Here is a 20,314-nt window from a genome sequence, read left to right as displayed (position 1 = left end):
GTCACAGCAACACACACTGATACATGTTGCTGAAGTAGTACAAGACACTGCACTCGGACTCCATCAGTTGTTTAGTAATGTACCTTCTAATCTTGTTTCCTGTTGGTGCATCTCAGACCAAGAAGAAGCACTATGACATGGAGCTAGAGAACCTGGAGAAGCAGCATAAGCAAACCATTGAAAAGATGGAGGCAGACCACAATATTAAACTCAAAGAAGAAACCAAGCGCATCAAAATTGAGCAGGAACGAGAAAACCACAGGTTCCAGGAGCATCTAAAACAACAAAAAAAGGAGGTGTGTGTGTTAGAAATCACCTTGCTTTCATTTGGTAATAAATCATAGAATGTGGATAAAATAATGAAAATACTTTTGTGCAAACCGTGCACAAGACTTTTTTTTTTTCCCCCAGTACATACTCACATACACCTACAAACTAGCCAGCAAATTAAGATTCAAATCTTTATTTATTTTTTAAAAAAAGGTAAAACAGTCTGTTGATAAGCTGCCCAGAAATCAGCGTAAAGACACTTTGAAACAGAAGATGAATTCCTACCAAGAAATGAGGATTAGAGAGGTGAGTTGCTTTCTTAACTCCGTTCTCCTTTTTGTTAAGGCACCACAACCGTTATAGGAATATACTTTTTATCCTGCACGGAGAAAAGGCCTGTTTACACCTACTTTCTGTGTTTTAGGAGGAGAAATTCATAAACGGACAGAAGGTCTACTTGGACACCACGCTGAAGAAAATCATCTCTAACAACAAGAGAGAGATTACAGAGATGGAGAGGAATTGCCTGAACAAAAAGCACGAACTAATCAGAGGTGTGCTATCATTTCAGCTTGGGGATGCGGTGAAACACAATGAGGTGATTTTTCATATTTTGCTTTGATCACTGATTTAGGGCGTGAAGCTACAATATGGGACATGGAGGAGAGAAATCTTTACGAAAAGCACCAGTTACTGAAGCAGCAGCTGAAAGATCAGTACTTTCTCCAGAGGCATCAGCTCCTCAAGAAACACGAGAAGGTAAATCAGCAGATCGAGCTTCCCTTCGCGTAGTGAATGATGCGACCATGTCGTAAATGAAGTCTTGGAGCTCACAGGAATTAATTTCTCCCTGCAGGAGCTGGAGCAGATGCAGTGCTACAATCAGCGAATGACTGAGATCCTGAAAGCTCGACAGCAGCAGGAAAAGCACCGGCTGCCCAAGATTCAACGTAGCGAAGCCAAGACCCGGATGACCATGTTCAAGAAGAGCCTCCGCATCAACTCAACTGGGAATTCCTCCGAGGACAGAGAGAAGATCAAACAGGTAGAGGGAGAATTTTTTAATTTGGTTTTTTTTCACTCCATATTAAAGCATGAAGTTAATTATGCACTGACTTGCTGCCTTTGTCTCCCTCTCTCTAGTTTTCCCTGCAGGAGGAGAAGCGGCAGAAGGCAGAGAAGCTGCATCAGCAGCAGAAACACGAGAGCCAGATGAGGGAGATGTTGGGGCAGTGTGAGAGCAACATGAGAGAGCTGCAGCAGCTACAGGTACGTCTGCGCACGTCTTTCTGTGATGGGTGGACAACGTGGACAGAGTAAATGGCCTGTAGTGATTATTGATCTTTGTGCCCCAGAATGAAAAATGCCACCTGTTGGTTGAGAACGAGACACAGAGGCTCAAACAGCTGGATGAGCAACACAACCAGCTGATGAAGGAATGGAGGGATCAGCTGAAACCAAGGAAGAAGGTACATGTCTCCTTTCAAAGTTACTACAGGTAAATGATAAAACAACCAAAAACTAACATCTCGCAGCATCAAATGTGGATCAGGGAGACACTGAAATAACGGCTGTTCCTTTACTTTCTGTCACCTCTCACTCGTATTTCTGTTTGTTCTAGGCCCTTGAAGATGAGCTCAACATGAAGAGAAGGGAGATGGAGGCTTTCTTCAAGATGACTGAGGTCGCTGACTGCCCGAACCCCAGTTCTCCCAATAAACTCTCTAAGTTTGTGCCTTATCAAGACTCTTCTAACACATAAGAACAGCCGACCAATGTTAGATCAACACACACCTACAGTACAGGTGGTAACAATTACCTGCTGCCTCAGTTTTACTTTGCTTTCGCTCCATCCCTCCGCTACTTTTTAACTTGTTTGGAAAAATGTCCACCTCATTTACATAGCGTCTGCTCCCATTCAGTGTTTTCATTTCCACTTTTTGTTCATGTCTGCTACTTAATGCTCACCAGTGAAATATGAGTTATTAGTTTGGGGTTGAGTTGAAGACAACAATTTATCAGTCTTAATGTGTAAATGTGTTTAAAGCGACCAGCGAGGGAATTTCTTTTAACCGTGTTTGTTTCTATGTAGTCTGGTGAGCCAGTAACTATGCACTTTTTATTTACCCCAATTATCAGTGCTGCCTTCCAAAGAAAATACCAAACTTTGATGATTTACCTTTTTCCATAGCTGTGCCTGGGCCCCTTCACCTCATTTGCCTTTATTTATTTTATTGATGTAAGAGAAACCTTATCTAGATTTATCACTGTAAATGCTAATTTAAACTTGTGTTGTTTTTTTTTTTAACCTACACTGATGGTATAAAGGATTTGCTTGTTATTTCGCATTTTGTTTAAAATTTGGGATGAGGCTAAATCCTAAGATATTACAACTTCTTCTTTTTAAAATTACAAAGGAATTGCATTTTAATTTTTAGGCAAGGGAATTCTTATCTGCAGTGTTTCTGTGCTGCCGTTTTTTTTTTTTTACTGTAAAATCAGTCACACTGGATGGGAACTGATGAAGCCAAAGCAAAATACTGTTCTTTGAATGATGTTAGACAGGATTTAAATATATAAATTGTATACTATGTGCAGTAAATACACTGCCTGCTAACCAAAGTGCAATATTTCTCACTGGTCATTAGGTGCAAACTAATGTCCAGTAAACCCATAAAGTGGAACGTGCTGCCATTAATTCTGCATTTGCAAGGTTCTATTTTCTCCCTTTTTAAGTTCAAACTGTCACAAAGGTGATAATTGTACAATTTGTATATTGAGCTTATAGTGGCCGGTGGAGTCGTGCTGGGGTGCATTTTAATGTGCGGGCCAAAAACAGACCACCAGCAGAATTATCACCTTTTTGAATGTTTCAACATCAACACTGTGGAATTATAACCTTGTGAAAGTAGAATCGGTGGCCAAGCTGCTGCACTGGGTTGTACAGGTTTCTCTAATCATGTGGCCAGAATGTCTTCGCTAAGCTTAAGAACTGTCTTTATCTCTGCCTTCCTTTGCACTGAGAGGAATAATGTGAGGAGTTTAACCAAAAACAGATGTAATCAATGTTCTGATAGAAAAATTGCTTTAGAAAAAAAAGTTTCCATTGCCACAGATTTTAGTACTTGAAAGGCAATAATTTAGGGTTGTCGTTTGTTTTTTTCCTGATCTTATTTTGGAACATAACTCTTCATATCATTTTTAAGGGAGTGCCTTTAAATATAGTTTGCAGCCAAGGAACTTGTTGGTCTAAGTGAAAGAATTTGTTTAGAGCAGTATGGCCTGCAGAATCAGGTACAGCTTGATCACTATCTCACACTGTCTTTGGGAAGTATTTACATTTGTTGTTTAAAAAAAAAAAAAACTTTCTCTCACATTACATTCTCGTATGTCTTCCTCTGTCTGTTTTACTTAACATTGTTTTCATGGAGGGGAACTGTACCAGAGGGAACCCATTGTTGTAAATAACTCAATAAATGCAAGTTTTCTAATTACTGGATCGTGGTGGAGGCTCTTCCTGGTAGTAGCAGCAGATGACGCCATCAAAGCACAAATCTTACTGGACCTTTAACACGAGGAAATAAACACGTTAAAATACTGGTTTACAGATTGGACAGCTGAGCTGAAAAATCAGAAACTTTATTGACTTGGATAAAAGGAGACAATGGAATGAAAAATACATAAAAAATACAAGATTACAATACTGAAATGACACCTCACTTGCCATGCAGTGTACTATACTGTAGCATCCTCTCAATTAACCGAAGCCATTTCAACCTAACGATACACTTTTAGAGTTAACACTTGTTCGTTGCAAAACACAGGTGGTAAGTGGTGTAACATTAAAGCGACTAGAAGCCGAACAATTGATGTTATGGCTTATAGCCTTGTCAGATTATGTCCAGATTCATGGACAGGTTTTTTTTTTTTTGTTTGTTTAACCTGGACCACCAGATGTTTCAAAGACCAAGTAAATTAGATTTTTTTTCCCCCCTAATTAGAAATATCCAACACATCAACCAGCCAGATTCCTCCTTGGCTCTTTTCCATAGTCTCCTCATCGCTACACACGGTAAAAGACATAACATATGGGTCAAAGAGTTACAACAGCTCAGATATGACTCATTACTGTACAATTAAGAATATTGTTTCTAATGCTTGAGACCAGTCAAGCATTAAATGTAAAACATTTTTACACAATGGTCACACTTGTTTAGCACCCAATGTCTGTTAAGAACAGACTGTACACTTACAATACTGTAAATCATTGCACACATCACCATGAAGCTCCCATTTCTCACGCCATGTCTCAGATATGCAGACGTGCTCTGCATGTGGCACTTCGCAATTCGTTTGGGTGTGTAATGGCTGTTGAAACTCATCTTTACGTCTTGCCTGTTTTGTTCTTGCCTTTTCGCTACATGAGAGATTTTGTGACATAAAAACAACAACAAAAACTACAATAACAAGTAAAACCAAGAACTAAAATGCACAGTGACATTCTTCCTTTAGCATGTGCAAAATTAAATTACCTCATCTGAAATGACTGGAAAAGTGCACATCTCTTACTAGTTACATTAATTATGCAGTTGACAAACATAAGGGCACAAAAATGTATGTATTTTTTGAGTATAAAATGGCTTTTATACTTGGCAAATACTTTATTTTATTTGATATAACAGCTCTCTAAAAGCATCTGCTTCCCCTAGTGAGTTCATGTGCCGTCTTTAAAAGACAGCATGACCTCATGCTATTGTTTGCTTGCTGCTCAGGTTAGACTAGATGGATCTGAAAATCTTGTTTCTACTATGATTGTGGAGTTTTAGTCAAATATTTTACTGAATGTCTATAGTTGCATAATGTTTATTAAGCACTTTGCATATACTATTGAGGCACCATATCATAGAAGGCATGGGTGTACATTTATCGGTTTTATACTCTACGTAAATACTGTACAAGACTGGCACAGCCTGCAACTAGCATTTGGCAACAGAAGCAAGTAACTTCACAAAAAACTTAATGATTATCTAGATTAAAAAAAGTAAACACCACAAGACCCATAAGGTTATGTGTTATTGCTGGTTCAGTTTAGATAGAATATCCTCATTAAAAAAAAGGTACCTAATAAATAAAAAAGGCTACCAAGCTACAAAGTAGTGATATTTTGTTCATTTAAAACCTTTTTTTCTTTACTCATGGTTTGGAGAGCAAAATTCCACTAAGGTTTCTTGCTCAGGTAATTCGAAGGGATCCAGCCCTCGACTTCTTCTCCTACATTTTTACAGAACCACCAGCCGCTGCTGTTTTTTTCCAGCACTTCAAACACTGTACCCACCTTGAAGCCAGCGGTTTGTTCATCCCCTTCAAAGTCTGCCACAGCTAGATACAGCTCATCCTTACTGGGCTCCTTAAGTAAAGGTGGAAGCTTGTCTTTGGGAGGACTGGGCTTCTCACTCTTCAACTGGGGCTTGGGAGGAATTGGGACTTTAACCTTTGGCTCATCTTTCTCTTTATTTGCAGGTGACAGAACAAAGCCTTTGGGTTTAGGTGGGGGGGGTCTGCTGAGTTGTGGTCCAGCTTTGGGAGCGTCTTCTTTCAGCTCAGTTGGGCTAGATGAGTCAGTCTTCTTTGGAGGCGGAGGTCTCCTTGGAACCATTGCAGGGGGTCGCTGAGGAGGTTCCTTGTGGGGAGGCACGGGTGGTTTTGCAGGGGGTGATGAGCTCTCTTGGCTATGACCATTAATGTGTTTTGGGGGGAGTTTTGGCTCATCGCTGTACTTACCATTATTAAGATTGGGGACATGAATTGGGGGAGAGCTATGAGGTGAACTGGGGTGTGAGCTATTTACTGCTGCAAAGGTTTCATTCTGATGGCCAACATCCGCTGCTCCAGGACCAAGATCTGCAGGTTTTGAAGGCCGCAGCTTGCTTCTCAGGTTGGTGATGTCTAGTTTGTTCTCTGCAGGGGGGTCTGGCTTCGCAGCTGGTACAGGTTTAGGTCTGACCACTGGCTTGGGCTTCATAAACACTGCAGGGCCTGTTGGCTCTGGTTTCTCCTCCTGCACTTCTGCTTTGGGTTTTGGTGGTTGTTTAGGTACCGGTTTCAGATTAAACTTCTTTACTTCTTTGGCAGAGATTTTGTGACCACATTCGAGGCCCATCTCGTTCCGAAGGTGAAGAGCTTTGCTTTTATCTTCTTTCTTTGGCTCTGGTGGTTTGTCTGGTTTGAAGGGAGCCGTCTTGGGCGTTACCAGTGGCACAATGACACCAGGAGCTGGGGGTTTTGGGGGTAAAGGCTTAGAAAGATCAGGTCTTGGTTTCTCTGCTACTTCAGATTCAAAACTCTTATTAATAGACTCCCTTCGAGGTGGCAGAGCTGGTTTCTCTTCAGGTGGAGGGGCAGCTGGAGGCAAAGGCCCGGAGAAGGCAGAGGCCCCCTTGGCGGCACTGGACTTCCAATCTCTCAGTTTAGGCCGGGCAGAGGACTCAGGGACTGTGGTGGGTTCATCAGGTAAAGGCTTTGACCAGCTGTCATCTGGGCCTGAAACATTTGAAGAACCACCATCTTCCAGTCTCAGCTTCTCCATCTCATTGGGCAGAGGGGCAAGGAAATTGGGCCGTAGAGCATTACTGGTCTTCTTGTACTTGTCAATAAAGGTGGCAGGGGCCCAGCCCTCTTTGTCATCTATCTGGATATACCACCAGCCACTCGCATTCTTCTCAATCACCTGGTTGGAAAAATTCAAATCAATCAATCAATTGGGAGAGAGAGATATAGATTTTTTTTTTTTAAAGTACCCAACCCACCTCAACTTTGATTCCAGCCTGGAAACTAATACCATCTGGGATGGTAGTTTGGAAGTCTGCTATTGTGTAGAACTCCTCCTCAACCTGAGGAGGAACGGGAGGCTTGGGCAGGTTCGGACCACGGGGCTGTGTAATGTGAAAGCAAGACATGCAAAAGACTCGTAAGTCATTAAAAATTTTTTGTTAGGAGAAAGTTCAGAACTTTCTTTGAATATAATAAAATCCCATCTGTCTTAAATCTTACAATGGTAAGATCTCTGCGTGGAGGAGGTCTGTGTCTCGATCCCACTTCTGTGGAGGAAAAACATTTTTTTTTTTTTTGAGCTGTGGATTTTGCAGAGAACAGCCCATTTTAAAACTTGCACTGTGCACGATGAGAGGCACAACATATTTTTCATTTAGTCTTTCATGTGATTTTAAATTTAGGAACATGCATCAAGTGTTGATAAAGATACATGTGAAAAGACAAAGACGAGCTGCATTTTGAAAAACGTTACTGACTGCTTTTGTTGTCATCGGCGAACGAGAGCCTGTTTTCTTTGTGGTTGTTGTCTCGGTTCTCTCTGGCTGCATTGCTTTGTCTGGAAAACCCGTCTAGGTCATTTGCGCTGGCGTGAACTGCAACCCCCCCTGACTGCTTCTGGCTTTGAATGTCAGACTTCTTCAGGTAAGAGGCCGGGGCCCAGCCCTCACGGCCCTGGTACCTGAGCAGAGAAGAGATACATATACAGTCCAAGAGAGCACCTCTGCCAGGAATTCTCAGTTTTAAAGATGGAACTGTCAAAAAGGTCATTCTACTTGTAATTCTGTTTATTATTGAGGTCATAGTGGCTGGTGGAGTCACACAGGAAGTGGTTCTAATTTTTGGCCTCCGTAAGTCGGGTTAAGGGTCAGTTAAAGTTAAATTACCTGATCTTCCACCAGCCCTCCAAATTCTTCTGAATCACCTCGACAATCATGCCCCTCTCCAGGTCGATCTCGTCCTGGTCCCTGGCCGAGTACGGGTAAATCACTGAATACTTCTCTTCTAGGGTCAGAAAACAGCAATTGTGTTAAATCTGAGAACATAATGTCTGTTTTGAACATTACTGTGTATAAGCTCACAAACTGGGAAGCACATATTAAGGCCTGGGAGAGAAAACACTGTTCAGAATACTCTGTCCAGCACAATGCTTCCTTATGTGATTTGGGATGAAATACTGTTTCTAAAGAAGTAAATTGGTTCAACTTTTGCTGTGTGATTAAATGAGGCAAGGCTTGAGCAGCATCTTGTGGAGTGAGAAGATGTAAGATACACAAATGTGCAACACACAAAACACAGACAGTGTCTCCCACAAATATTGGCCACAAACAGGACAAATGTTACTGGACTGGAAATTAATTTCTGTTTTTACTGCATTTCTATGTTATAGAAATCCTATTTACAGTAAAACTACTATTCATGTATCGATTCTTGATTAATGCAGGTTAAAAATGTTTTTAATTTCTAAACATACATTATAAACAATCAATTTAGCATGCGAGGATTTCATTTCCATGCTTGGGTCTATCATGCAGCAGCTGCAGCAGCTGCATCATGCAAAGGCATGGCCAAACATGCATCCACGTGTGTATGCATGTGTGTGTGCACACACACTTAGAATAGGGGGAAAGAAAGGCGTGCGCTCCACCTTGCCCAAAGCCTGTGCTGAATAGATCCCCTAACGTTCTGCGGCGACCCACGTGCCTTGGCAGTGACCAGAATCTCCGAGGCACTGACATCCCAGCACAATAAGTGGGGCAAAATAGGAAGGGAACATTACATATGGCATCCAGGTGATGTTTTCAACTTATAGTAAAGCATTTCATTACTGTTGGACCTGATGAAATACTGACAGCTACTCGTAGCAGGTTTGGTGATATGTCAAGGTTTGTGCAAAGTTTGGTTGTTTTTTATTTCTTTTAAATCACATTGATTTAGGGACCAGACATTGAGTCCTACTTTCCCTTCTCTTTACCAGTTTTCTGGAGATACTACTGTACTATGCTACTAACGGAGGATGGACTGATTTAAAACTTAGGTTATAGACCATATGCTTTGTAGGAAACGGCGATATCAGCCATCTGCATCGTCTTATTATTTATTAAATCTTACTACTTCCGGGGCAACACTGGACATCTTGACCACACTTTATTGCAATGTTAGACCTAGACAGTCACTGTCCACATTAACATCACATACATGTGATCTGCCAATACGTTAACATATTGGTCTGGTACTCTGGTCTTTAACAGGGCTCCTACCATATATTGTGTAGTATCTTCGCAGTGTCACTTTTTATATATATATATATATATATATATATATATATATATATATATACACACACACACACACACACACACACACACACACACCCCTCACACTTTTCTATGGACTTTATGCCACAAAATCTTTTTTTTAAATTCATGTTTTGTTCACCTTGCAATTGCTTACATACATTACATTAAACATATTTAGGCTGCTGTTGTTAGCGGGAACACACACCAGCAGAAACGTGGAAAGCTTTATGTACCTTCTTCCCCCGGAAGAGTGAAGTCATCAGGGTCGTCCTGTGCCTCAAGACAGGTGGCAGGGACCCAGCCCTGGGCATCTTCTGAGCTCACAAACCACCACCCTGATTGGATGGGGAAATAAAACAGCAACATATGAGAAGTCATGTTATTCCGATGCTGTAATGCCCAACAAATACATGTAGACTTTTAATTCATGGGTAAACTGAACAATAAAATAACCTTACAGATACTTATAACTACTACTGTTCTCTAACATGCCTCTGTCCATCTACTACTAAATCAGGTTTAGCAGCACATTCAACAGCGGTCAACCCAAGATGCTGATCTTTCAGCATCAGAAATAGCCCAAGTGGTTTTTAAACCAACTACCTCAGCACAATCAAAAGTTAATTGAATAAATACATATAGAACTTACCAGACTCATTTTTCTCAATGACCTCCACCACCTGGCCCACGTGCAGGCTGATCTCAGAGCTCTCCTGCTTCTCATAGTCTGTTACTGCCACATACTGGTCGAGGAGGAGAGGGTCTGCTGAGGTGGAATCTCCTGTTAAGCACAACAGAGGCTTATTTAGGGCTTTTCCCTCTCACCACGTGTTGCAGGAGGGTCAAGAATGAAATCTCAATAACGTACAAAAGCCTCCACTCATTACTTGTTAGACAAGGTGACTTTAAGGTGATGTACATGAACTTGAATCATAAGAACGCTTATGTGTGGCTTTGAGATTTTGACCTTTAGAACTGCATCTCATTGACCAGTGGAATTTGGCCTTTTCAAATAAAAGCTTTTAAATGCACTTTTGAAGAACCTGAAGATCCAATTATGAACAAAAATCCATCTGTAGTGAGCACCTCATTTATGATGAAACACCACAAATATATCCTAGGTCACAATTATGTAAAAGGCTTAAATGAGAGGAGGCTTATCTAGAGTATGGAGATTCATTCAGACAGGAAGCAGAGTAGGTAGCACACGTGATTGGAGAGATGGCGTGAGGGAGACAATGAGCAGACAGGAGGACAAAAGTAGATTTGGAGAATGGGAGTGATTGGGTAAATTTTTTTAAAGCGTGTCATGGGTTAAGTTGGTCATCAACACGGCTGTGATGTCCACATAGGAAACAAACTAGCACCAGTAAGACCCACCACCAATATTAGCAACAAGCCAGCACATGAAAAACAAGTTGAGGGCTCACAAAAGAACCGCTGATTAGAAAAAACCCAAACTCCTTTCTATTGATTTATCATTAACAACTCTTAATAACAACCACAATAATGAAAAAAAATTGTTCATCTTAATAATGTAATAAATCTGGGAAAGGTGCAGAGAAGGCTTATTTTGTGCCATCATTTGCCTAAAGGGTAAGAATGAGGAGTCACAACATCCATCACAAAATGTGCATCACAGAGGGTGTTAATGGATACAGATCAGCAAACGTGTTCAGAAGTCACACGCAGCTAAAACTGCTCTAAACACACCAGAAGAATACGACGTAATTATATTAAATGGAAGCTACATGTATAATTCTACCTTTACAATTCTTAAAAAAACAATGAATATTAGCACTAATATCTGAGATATAGTTCATTGCAGCACTTCCGAACATAAAAGTTTATTTTGCTTCAATAATTTACACACAATTTAGCTAGTGATATTATTTCTGCCTCTGGGGATCAGCACTAGAGAATTATTTGTGTAACTAAGTACTGTATCCATGATTTCGCTAGAAGACATACAGTTAAGTAGCTAGAATACATGGCCCTACTGGATCCCTGATATATAATAAATGTCTTAGCACGATGTGTTAACAGTTAAAATCCCATGATTATGGTGAGTCTATTCTGTTGCAACAAATCATATTTAAATGTCCCCAGAAATTAGCTACACAAGATTAATTATACAGAATCCGTCCTTTACAGAGCCAATGCAAGCCCCAAGCCATCAACAAAGGCACATCCCTCCTGCCCAGGCCAGGGAAGGAGAAGGGGAACGGGCCACTAGAAACCCACCGGGTCACACACACAGCACGACCAAGCATGACAGTGCGTTTACTACCTCGCTTTAGGAAAGTAGTCGCTCTCTCCACAAACCCTGATGGAAAGGAAAATGAATGGAAAACTGAAAAAATGACATTGATTGAACTTAATATTCAAAGAGTGAGTCGGATAGGAAGAGTATTAAAAAACAAAAATAAAAAAACCTGCAGAAATGGTGGTTTCTTGGTAACTGGTACTGGAATTTTAAACTCCAGGTAAGCTTTTTAATATTTTTCAGCATGAGCAGAATATGTTTTTGTTTCTGAAACTGAAATTGTTGTATTGTTTTTTCAAATGTTTTTTTTTTCCTTTTTACCTGTGTGAAAGCCAATGACCAGTAGATGGCGATAATGTCATATTATAGGTTACTGAGTCTTCTGTCACTTCTACTGTTAATTATAAAATCTCTTACAATTAATAGGAGTCCGAATGTAAAACTGCTCATATTTTAAAAGAAAACGACGCCACAGCAAACACCACCAAACCCGGTTTTCACCTAAAACATACAAATAAAGCTGCAGCTTACCTGATTTCTTCTTTCCAATGGGTTCCCTGGTAATGAGAGGAAATCATTACATTACCACCAGGACATAAATACATTTGCAGAGCTTATGATTTATTCCAGGCCAAAATTGATTCATCATCATCATTATTATTATTCACATAAACTCCTTAAAGTCAAATATTCCAAAACGTTCTTTGAATCCCTCATTACTTGTCATTTAATCTATACTTTGACAGAATGACCCTTGCTTCTTTTGTTTTAAGATAATTCTTGTTTCTTGTATTTATGCATTTCGTACTATTGATGACCTGCTTTATTAACTTTATTGCAATCTGAACTATGACAAAAAACAACTAAACTTAGTTGTAGCGTAATTGATTTGATATTTAATTTGTGATGGTGCAACAACACAACATAGCAAACACTTGCCACTAGCATAATCATTTCTGTTAGATTTATGTGCACCAGCTCCATATGAGAAAAAGATATGCCTCTCTCTAGTGTGAGTAAAGAGCTTCTAGATAGCTGGTCTCTGAAATGTAGTCAGTTAAATTAAATTCGGCATCTGGTGTGTCTGGTTTAGACGTTAGCCAGATAAATCGACCATCAGCCTACAGCAGGATGCAGGAACGATTCAATGTCCAGATGCCCTGAAAACTCAGTGGTGGTTAATGTTCAATTTTTTACTCTCTCACTGTCTAAATATTGTGCGCTCACATTTAGGCTTTCCATCGTCTTCCTTTCAGCTCACATTTACTTAACTCACTCCATCTCCCTTGATCATTTCTTTGGCCACATAAAGCATTCTTCGATCGGCAGAGCTGTTAATTGCAGGGGCTTAAAGCTCAATAAACCTTTCCCTATAAGTGAAGCCATTTATGTACTATAACTCCCGACCCAATGGGCCAACCAAAGCAATTCCTAGGTTTTGGATTATTACAGTAACAGGTATGAAAAGTACATGTATACTTTGCATTTTTTGACCTGAGGTGAAACCAGGGTCAAGCTAAGAACCCTTGGTGTAATACAAGTTTGCTCATGCTCACATGTTTTCGTGTGGTTACTCTAGGGATGGTTATGAACGACTCAACTGAACAATGAATAACTTCAATTTCAACTTTTTGGGGGAAATAAAAAAATCCCCTTTCCTTTTTGCAATACTTCCTCTTGTTCACAGAAACATTCCCTCCCCAGTTCTCATCCATCTTTTCTGGTTTTCTGACATCAACTTCCTCTTTAGAATTTCAGTAAGTACTCCTTTTCTTCTTCTCTTCAACTTCTCCCACACTCACTTTGCTGCTGTTAAGAGGGAAGTCTAAGATGAGTGTTGTAGATATATAGGCCATGATAAATCTTCCCCACAGTTGTTGCTGTGTCTGTACACCAGCTCTTTTGTCAGTCAGCCAAACAACAGGCTGCACTAGCAGAAAGCAGTAATCCAATTTTAATAAAGACAAACCAAGGTCTTCCCTATATTCATCCGCCTCAAATATTTGATCTGCTCTTCCCTGCTTCTCCCTAAACAGGCTTGGGGTTTTGTATGAGACCTGAGGTATAAGTGTCCTTAGCCAACCTCCTCTGTAAGAGGACAGCAAGCAGTGTGTGAGTGAGCAAGAGCAAAGAGGACACAGAGAGGAGTCTAGCTGTCAGAATATATGCATATAGATCAACCATCTGCTGGCAGGCTTTCAGACATATTGTTTCTTTAACCACTAGAGATTTCAGAGATCTTTCTTTACATGTGATTTTCATAATACAACACCACTACAGCTGAAGGTCCCCCACCTCCAAAAAGACACAGGAAATGTGCGCTTGTCTTGACTGTGGATACTGAGAGGATATGTTAATAACATTTGTAGTGAGAAAATCCTTGAACTATTTCCCAATACTAATGCTTATTGGCAAATTGGTTAAGTATTTTAATGTGCTTCCTACCACTCTGACAGTTTCAAATGGAAAAAAAAAAAAAAAAAAAAAAGAGAAACTACCATTTAAAAAATGTAGAATTCATGGCAGAGCTGCAGTATTGGCCTGCATTAAATTGTACAGGTGTGCCTAATAAAGTGGCCAGTGAGTGTATAAGGCACATCAAATCCATCCAGATTATACAGTGCGTGGCAGACTGGTCTCCGTCTCATATTCAAATCCCTATACAGCCACGTGTCCCTTTAATTGTCCTTGAGCAAGACGTCCCAGCTGCTCACTCATGTAAGTCACTGCTGATGGATACTCACTAAATAAATACTGTGCTGCTTTTATCAATGTGGAAATTGTATCATTTGATTATTTCATTGCTAAACTTGAGACTTACTAACGGCACGTTAAACTCATGTACAGTCATTATTCTAAAAAAAAATGTTAATACTGTTAAACAAAGGCCTGCCGCACTGTAAAAGTATATTTTCCCCTCAGGTAAGGAGCAAATGAGGAGCTGAACTGAACTGTCACATGGATTATCTAATTTTTGAAATGCGCTGTGTAATACTCTAGCTCCTGATGCACTTGCAATATACAATTTATCCAAAATGGGCTTAGTAATTTGTAATATCACTGGCTAATCAGTTTTAGGAAGTTTAAATGTCACGGTAACTAGGGGGGTTAGCAGAGTCCTGACACCTAAACTAAGGAGAACTTTGTGAAATGAACAACCTGCCTGCTAAAGCTCCTAAATTTGTTTGACATCAAGTAGGTACTGATGCGAGAACTTGGAAAACATCTTTGTAAACAATAAAGTCCTTAATACTGTTGGGAGTGGTAGTAAATATATTGGAGTGGCCTACAGTAAATCCTCTGGGAGTAACCAGCAAAAAGTACTGATGCAGCATGGTAGTACTGGGACTGGGACACAATCACAGGCTCATTTTTAGGAATTGCTTTTTGCAACAGTCTTGCACACAGAAAAAAATACTTGCTTCACTGCATCCTATCTTACTGCTGGGCCTGGAATATATCACAGGACTTAAGTAAATTTCCTGATGACTGAGGCATCTTCTCCATGCCTGGCATCAAATATCAGCATGTGATGACAGAGAGGTTAAAACTAATGCCCCAGCTGACAGCTGTTGATGTAGAAACCATCTATGAGGTCAAAATGTGAGCCCCACGCTATGGTCTCTATGGAGGCAGCCACCCATAACCTCCACTGCCCTAAAGGTATTGGTGACCCAGACCAGTGAATGACTTCATATGTGTGTCAACACATGCCTGTTGGCATTCACTGCCCACTGCTCTCAGCAGCGGATATGACGTTAACGTGTTGGCTGATATTTACAAGTGACACCAAAGCATTTCTGCACACCTTCAGAGAAACTATGCAATCTTAGCCGTCTGATCCGAGCTGCAGCTACATGCTTAAATGCTAACTCAGCATTTAGAAAAGGATTTATGAGGTGTTTTTCTTCTTGCACTACTTCCTATTGGATTTCTTCAACAGTGTGAATTCCTATTCATTAGAGGGTGTAATGAATGCTCATTACCACCAAACTGGGGCTAAATGCTGGCAGGACACGACATGGCATGAGTCAGGGGAGCCATAATGGGTGTTTCCATTGCATGTGAGCATGGCAGCTTCTAACAGTTGAAATATATACGTGTGCCTATTTTGCGTGTACAATGATGGTACTTACTCCGTCGGTGGGTTTAGGTCTTCAGGTCTAGTCTCAAAAAACACTCTGACCTCCTCGCACTGGGAGATGTAGACAGGCAACTGAATGAGGGCCTGCGGGGAAGTAGGATAGCAGAAAACTTGGTAATCACATGAAAGTCAACCGGAGTTCAAACAGAGCATTCATTGTGTGTCTGGCCTTTCAGAAAATGCAATGTGTCCATCAAATATTCAAGGGAACTTCTTCAGACAGTTATAAAATGACAGTATACATTTGCATTGTCTCGATTTTTTAAATATGTTTTAACACTCCTACATTACTCTAATCCTCTCTACGGTTGCTCAATAATCTTGTTTCCAAATATGCCACAATTATAGGTAAGCTACAATAATGAAGAATGGATTGTGCAATAATAAGAAGGGGTAATATGCAAGTGTTCATTTGAAGCAATTAAAAGTAGAAAACTTGATATATTTGGGTGGCACTACCTTAATACAATTCTAATTAAAAGAATAACACATGTAGTTTATTGTGCAGACATATAGTCTTGAAACACAGGAGACAAGAGACACACGTTTAGTTTCCACTTTATTGGTGTGACATCTCTCTCACTCACATGATTCTTCATTTTATCATTGATCTGCCTCTTCTAATGTCATTCACTCACTTTCAAACTTCTAAAGGGCAGCCTTTAAACAGATAATCACCTTAACAGCTTGATGTCACAAGCTAGAAGACAGAATAACTGCTGCCAAAGACCTTGTGGTGACTCTCTCTCTCAGTGCTGAGGGAGGTGGGCCAGTCCTCCTCTGTTTGCTGGCAGGAAAAGCTCAATCCTATCCATCAAGCGTCCTCTGCTGGCCTCCACCTGATTTTAATACCCCTAAGTGTTTCAGTTCTGTCTTTTAAGGTAGCAGAAACTCTGCCTACCTCCTGCACTCCCTGACCCACACAAATAATGTCAGGACTGACGTTTATGAAATGGAAGCCAAAGACCCAACCCTGTGTCCTTGTCCCATGAGCTACATTTGCCTTGTCATAGTTATGACCGTGAATCTCAGTTTGGGTTGAAGGAGCAGAAAACTGCCGAGGACAAAGTGTGAAACCAGTGTTTACATTGGTCATAAAAAGTGCAGTTGTGCATGATTGCTGTGTACATGCTTGTTGATACATGCTACATATTTAATACTGATACATTATTATGTTTCAGTCTAAGCTTAGAATCTCCCAATTTAAAGTAACTTCCTCCATTAGCTTAAACGGTTTACCAGTGATCGTCATAGGACCCCCACAATGTGTAGTCCTGCAGCCAAGAATGCTGTGCTATGACTGAGGTCAGAGTGCATTCTGAAATGGTTTTGCTCCGTCTGGATTTATTCCTCTCCTCGTGTCAGTTTGTGGCCCGTCCACTCATTACAATTCTCCCCAGGGAGGAAACGGGAGGGAGGCTCTGAGTACATTACAGCAAATGGACTTTATGGGTGTTCTTTACAGCAGACAGCATTAAGGTAATTGTGTGTGCCTGTGCATTTGTGCATAAGCATGTGTGCATGCTTTCACCAATGAACAAATAGCTAATGGAAATGAGAGATCTACTCATGGCTTCCTATTAAAAGGTACAGTGGATGGAGAATTTAGAGGCCAATGTATAGGCTACATTTTTAAAAAAGGGCAAAATATATCTGAATACATTTTAAAACTACTCACAAAGAAAAGCATTTGCTCTCAAAAATGTCTGAGGTCCTCAGAAGCCTATTCAGAAGCACATATTAATACTTACTTATACTTAATGTTTACAATTTCTTTTAGTATTTTTTATGAAGCCCTGGTGATTTATTTCTTAATAAACTTTTGACTGGATGAATTTCACTAAGTTCTGAGACCTGGCTAGTAATCTCAGCCCCACAGTCTTGTCTTGACTTATTGCACACAATGACCAATTCCTTGTGTTTTTTTTTCCTCCTTTCCTTTATTTTAATGTGGAAACACATTCAAACTAGTAAAGATTTCAAAACCAGGGAACTTCCACACGAGTCAGATTAAAGCCTCAGCTGTACAATGTAGGAGCTAACTCAGCTTTTCCCAAACAATAACATGAGGTTTCACCTGGTCAACCTGACTGCATGTGGGGGTGGATGAAAATGAAATTTTTTATGTCATGTTCAGCAGTTGCTATAATACACAAATTCACTGCCAAGGCCGAATTCTAAGATCTGAATTGTATGATCAAAAGAGTTCCCTTTTATCAGTTATCAATTATGTGTGATTGACACTGCTGACATACATCATGTGGCAAGTTGTGACAAAATCAATTAGCCCTAAAAACAAAAAAACAAATAAAAGACCATTTAACTCCACAACTGAACAATTATCCACATCTACATTGCATTTTTAACTTTTCAGATACAGTATTGCCACAAAAACAACTTTGACTGTGGTGAAACTGGCTCATCTATTCCCATAAACATCCACACCCATAGGCATAAACCCACAACTCTACACATTTCTCCCCCAAACTCTTACTTTTCAAATAAGTGGTTAAAGATGTTGGCGTACACCGGCTGAACATTCCTTTAATCCCAGAAGACACTTTGATGGGTAGATTGTATGTTTACCAGCCTCTCCAGCCCTCAACATTGTTTACAATATATAATTGCTTTTCTCTTTATTGACAAGGATACAGGTGAGGGATGAAGTGAAGGATGAATGAGTAAGAGCTAAGTCAGTCACTCACTTGTAAAAACCTCCTCAAATTCCCCTTTCAGATAGACAAAATGAGCTATGTACGGTTTAAGGGCCCTGCGGCTAGATTGTAAAACAAAAACAAAGTCTATGGGCTGTGGATGTGCTGACTGGAGCAAGCTCAGCACCAGCAAGCTCCCTGCCTTTGGCACCACTGATAGAAACACCACAGCATGAGATAAAACAACAGCTCATCCTGTATTTTGAAATGCCTGAGCACTATTTCACAGCTTAATCATAAACTGTAGCCAAAATATGTTTTGAAACAGTCTGGTCGGAAACTTACCCCTCAGTTACAGCAGACAAACAATAATCCAAAATGATGTTGTAAATTATTGCTTAGAACTTATTTCAAGGGCACAAAACTGTGTCTTACTGCTAAGAACCTGAACATCGTAATTTATAATTTTTTTTTTATTTATTTAGGCTGCTGTGGTTAAATTTTTGTCAAATTAAGGGAATTAGTTGCTTGGTATAGACAGTTTTATGGACACAGTTCTGCTACAGTGGAGCTGGTAAAAAAAAAAAAAAACATGTAACAGGCAAAGTAATGCAAGTTGTACAATATTTACTTTTAACTAGTGCAAAGTGCCGTAGTTTCTCTGACAATAAACTCTCTGACAGCAACCCAACAACATATTTCTAATATTTAGAAATATTTTCCCCAATGGGCTTATGAGGCAAGAACATCTGGTTGTTAGAACGACCACTTCTCACTTATCTGCAGCTACAGGTTTTTGCATATACAGAATTGATCCCTAGAGATAAATTCTCCTTTAGTTTGGATCCTTTTGCAGAGGTCAGACTCGGCAACAAAGCACTGGGGAGCTTTTAAGACACCTCAGCAGGGTGGATGCCTGCTGTCACCAAGGTTGGCTCTCAGGAGTTCAGTGCCGCACACACAACTCAGTGCCAATATAAAAGGCAAGAGCAACAGCATTTTTCATATAGCTATTCTTGGAAAAATATGATACTATAAAGCTTGCTGTTACCCAAAGCTTACAGTGTGACTTTGAGCTTAATTTTAATAAATACAGCATTTGTTGGTTTTGATAATTGTTGTCGACAGCTCCTATATTCAAGTCGCTACTACTTAGGGATTTCCGTGTCTTGCCCAAGGACACTTGCGGCCAAGCAAAACAGGGAATCGAACCACCACCACTGTGGTCCATGGATGACTGCTCAGTTGGCAGAGCAGTGGCTCAGTTGGTAAAGCAAAAACTATTTCGTGTTTGCTCAGGTGGCCTTTGAAGCTCAGAAAAAGTTTAGTATGACATACATACAAAAGGAGAAGAAATCAGCAGAGGGTACATTTTTTAAAGCACCATATTTAATGACACATGTTTATGAAATGAGACGATCTCGTCCCTCAGTGTAACTGGTTTAGCTCAAAGAAATGGCTACTTTCACATTACTTACCACTTGCTCACATATTTATATTCAGAGGGAACGAAGAAAGTATAAGAAAGTATATTTTTCTGTTCATACAAATTAGATACTTTGTCTACTTTTGCGCACCGTACTTTCTGCAATGATTTTAGATTTGCCTTCTAAGAGTGTTAATGCTCTCTAATCGAGTTGGGTACAGAACCCGGGTGCTAACATGGCAACAGTTCAAATCAGAATCTACAGGGCCCAATTTCTACACAGATTACAGGAATTCATTTAGATGGTGGAGTTGGTGATTAAGATAGATCTTGTGCTCCAGATGAACAAGACTGACATCAGAGGCATCACTGCCTGCCATGTGCCATCACTAGTTACAAATACCCTCTAATCCCAACAGATGCTTA

The 20,314-nt window shown here is 40.1% G+C and overlaps 2 protein-coding genes across 7 annotated transcripts in view; one reads left to right on the top strand and one right to left on the bottom strand.

Moving 5' to 3' along the window:
* stk10 (serine/threonine kinase 10) overlaps positions 1–3,764 on the top strand; it is a 35,877-nt gene extending 32,113 nt beyond the window's left edge. Inside the window, exons 13-20 of one of the 2 annotated variants that reach the window (XM_067491871.1) lie at positions 117–296; positions 484–576; positions 695–824; positions 905–1,029; positions 1,127–1,315; positions 1,414–1,539; positions 1,626–1,768; positions 1,892–3,764. In XM_067491871.1, the coding sequence (XP_067347972.1) occupies positions 117–296; positions 484–576; positions 695–824; positions 905–1,029; positions 1,127–1,315; positions 1,414–1,539; positions 1,626–1,768; positions 1,892–1,916 (1,011 nt within the window). In that variant the 3' untranslated portion in view covers positions 1,917–3,764. The remainder of the gene's footprint in view (positions 1–116; positions 297–483; positions 577–694; positions 825–904; positions 1,030–1,126; positions 1,316–1,413; positions 1,540–1,625; positions 1,769–1,891) is intronic. The other variant, XM_067491870.1, reaches the window with a different exon arrangement.
* A 129-nt stretch (positions 3,765–3,893) lies between these two features.
* Positions 3,894–20,314, bottom strand: part of sh3pxd2b (SH3 and PX domains 2B) — a 31,870-nt gene continuing 15,449 nt past the window's right edge. For 2 of the 5 annotated variants that reach the window (XM_067491872.1, XM_067491876.1), the window contains 11 exons: positions 15,801–15,892; positions 12,196–12,221; positions 11,689–11,724; positions 10,048–10,179; positions 9,632–9,733; positions 8,747–8,830; positions 7,986–8,103; positions 7,578–7,780; positions 7,321–7,367; positions 7,077–7,202; positions 3,894–6,997 (listed from right to left, as the gene is read on the bottom strand). In XM_067491872.1, the coding sequence (XP_067347973.1) occupies positions 5,489–6,997; positions 7,077–7,202; positions 7,321–7,367; positions 7,578–7,780; positions 7,986–8,103; positions 8,747–8,830; positions 9,632–9,733; positions 10,048–10,179; positions 11,689–11,724; positions 12,196–12,221; positions 15,801–15,892 (2,475 nt within the window). In that variant the 3' untranslated portion in view covers positions 3,894–5,488. The remainder of the gene's footprint in view (positions 6,998–7,076; positions 7,203–7,320; positions 7,368–7,577; positions 7,781–7,985; positions 8,104–8,746; positions 8,831–9,631; positions 9,734–10,047; positions 10,180–11,688; positions 11,725–12,195; positions 12,222–15,800; positions 15,893–20,314) is intronic. The other 3 variants (XM_067491874.1, XM_067491873.1, XM_067491875.1) reach the window with 3 other exon arrangements.

The sequence above is a fragment of the Channa argus genome, chromosome 22, assembly GCF_033026475.1.
Source record: "Channa argus isolate prfri chromosome 22, Channa argus male v1.0, whole genome shotgun sequence".
NCBI lineage: Eukaryota > Metazoa > Chordata > Actinopteri > Anabantiformes > Channidae > Channa > Channa argus.
The sequence above is the reverse complement of the archived record's forward strand: the minus strand, read 5'-3'. Positions and strand labels throughout refer to the sequence as shown.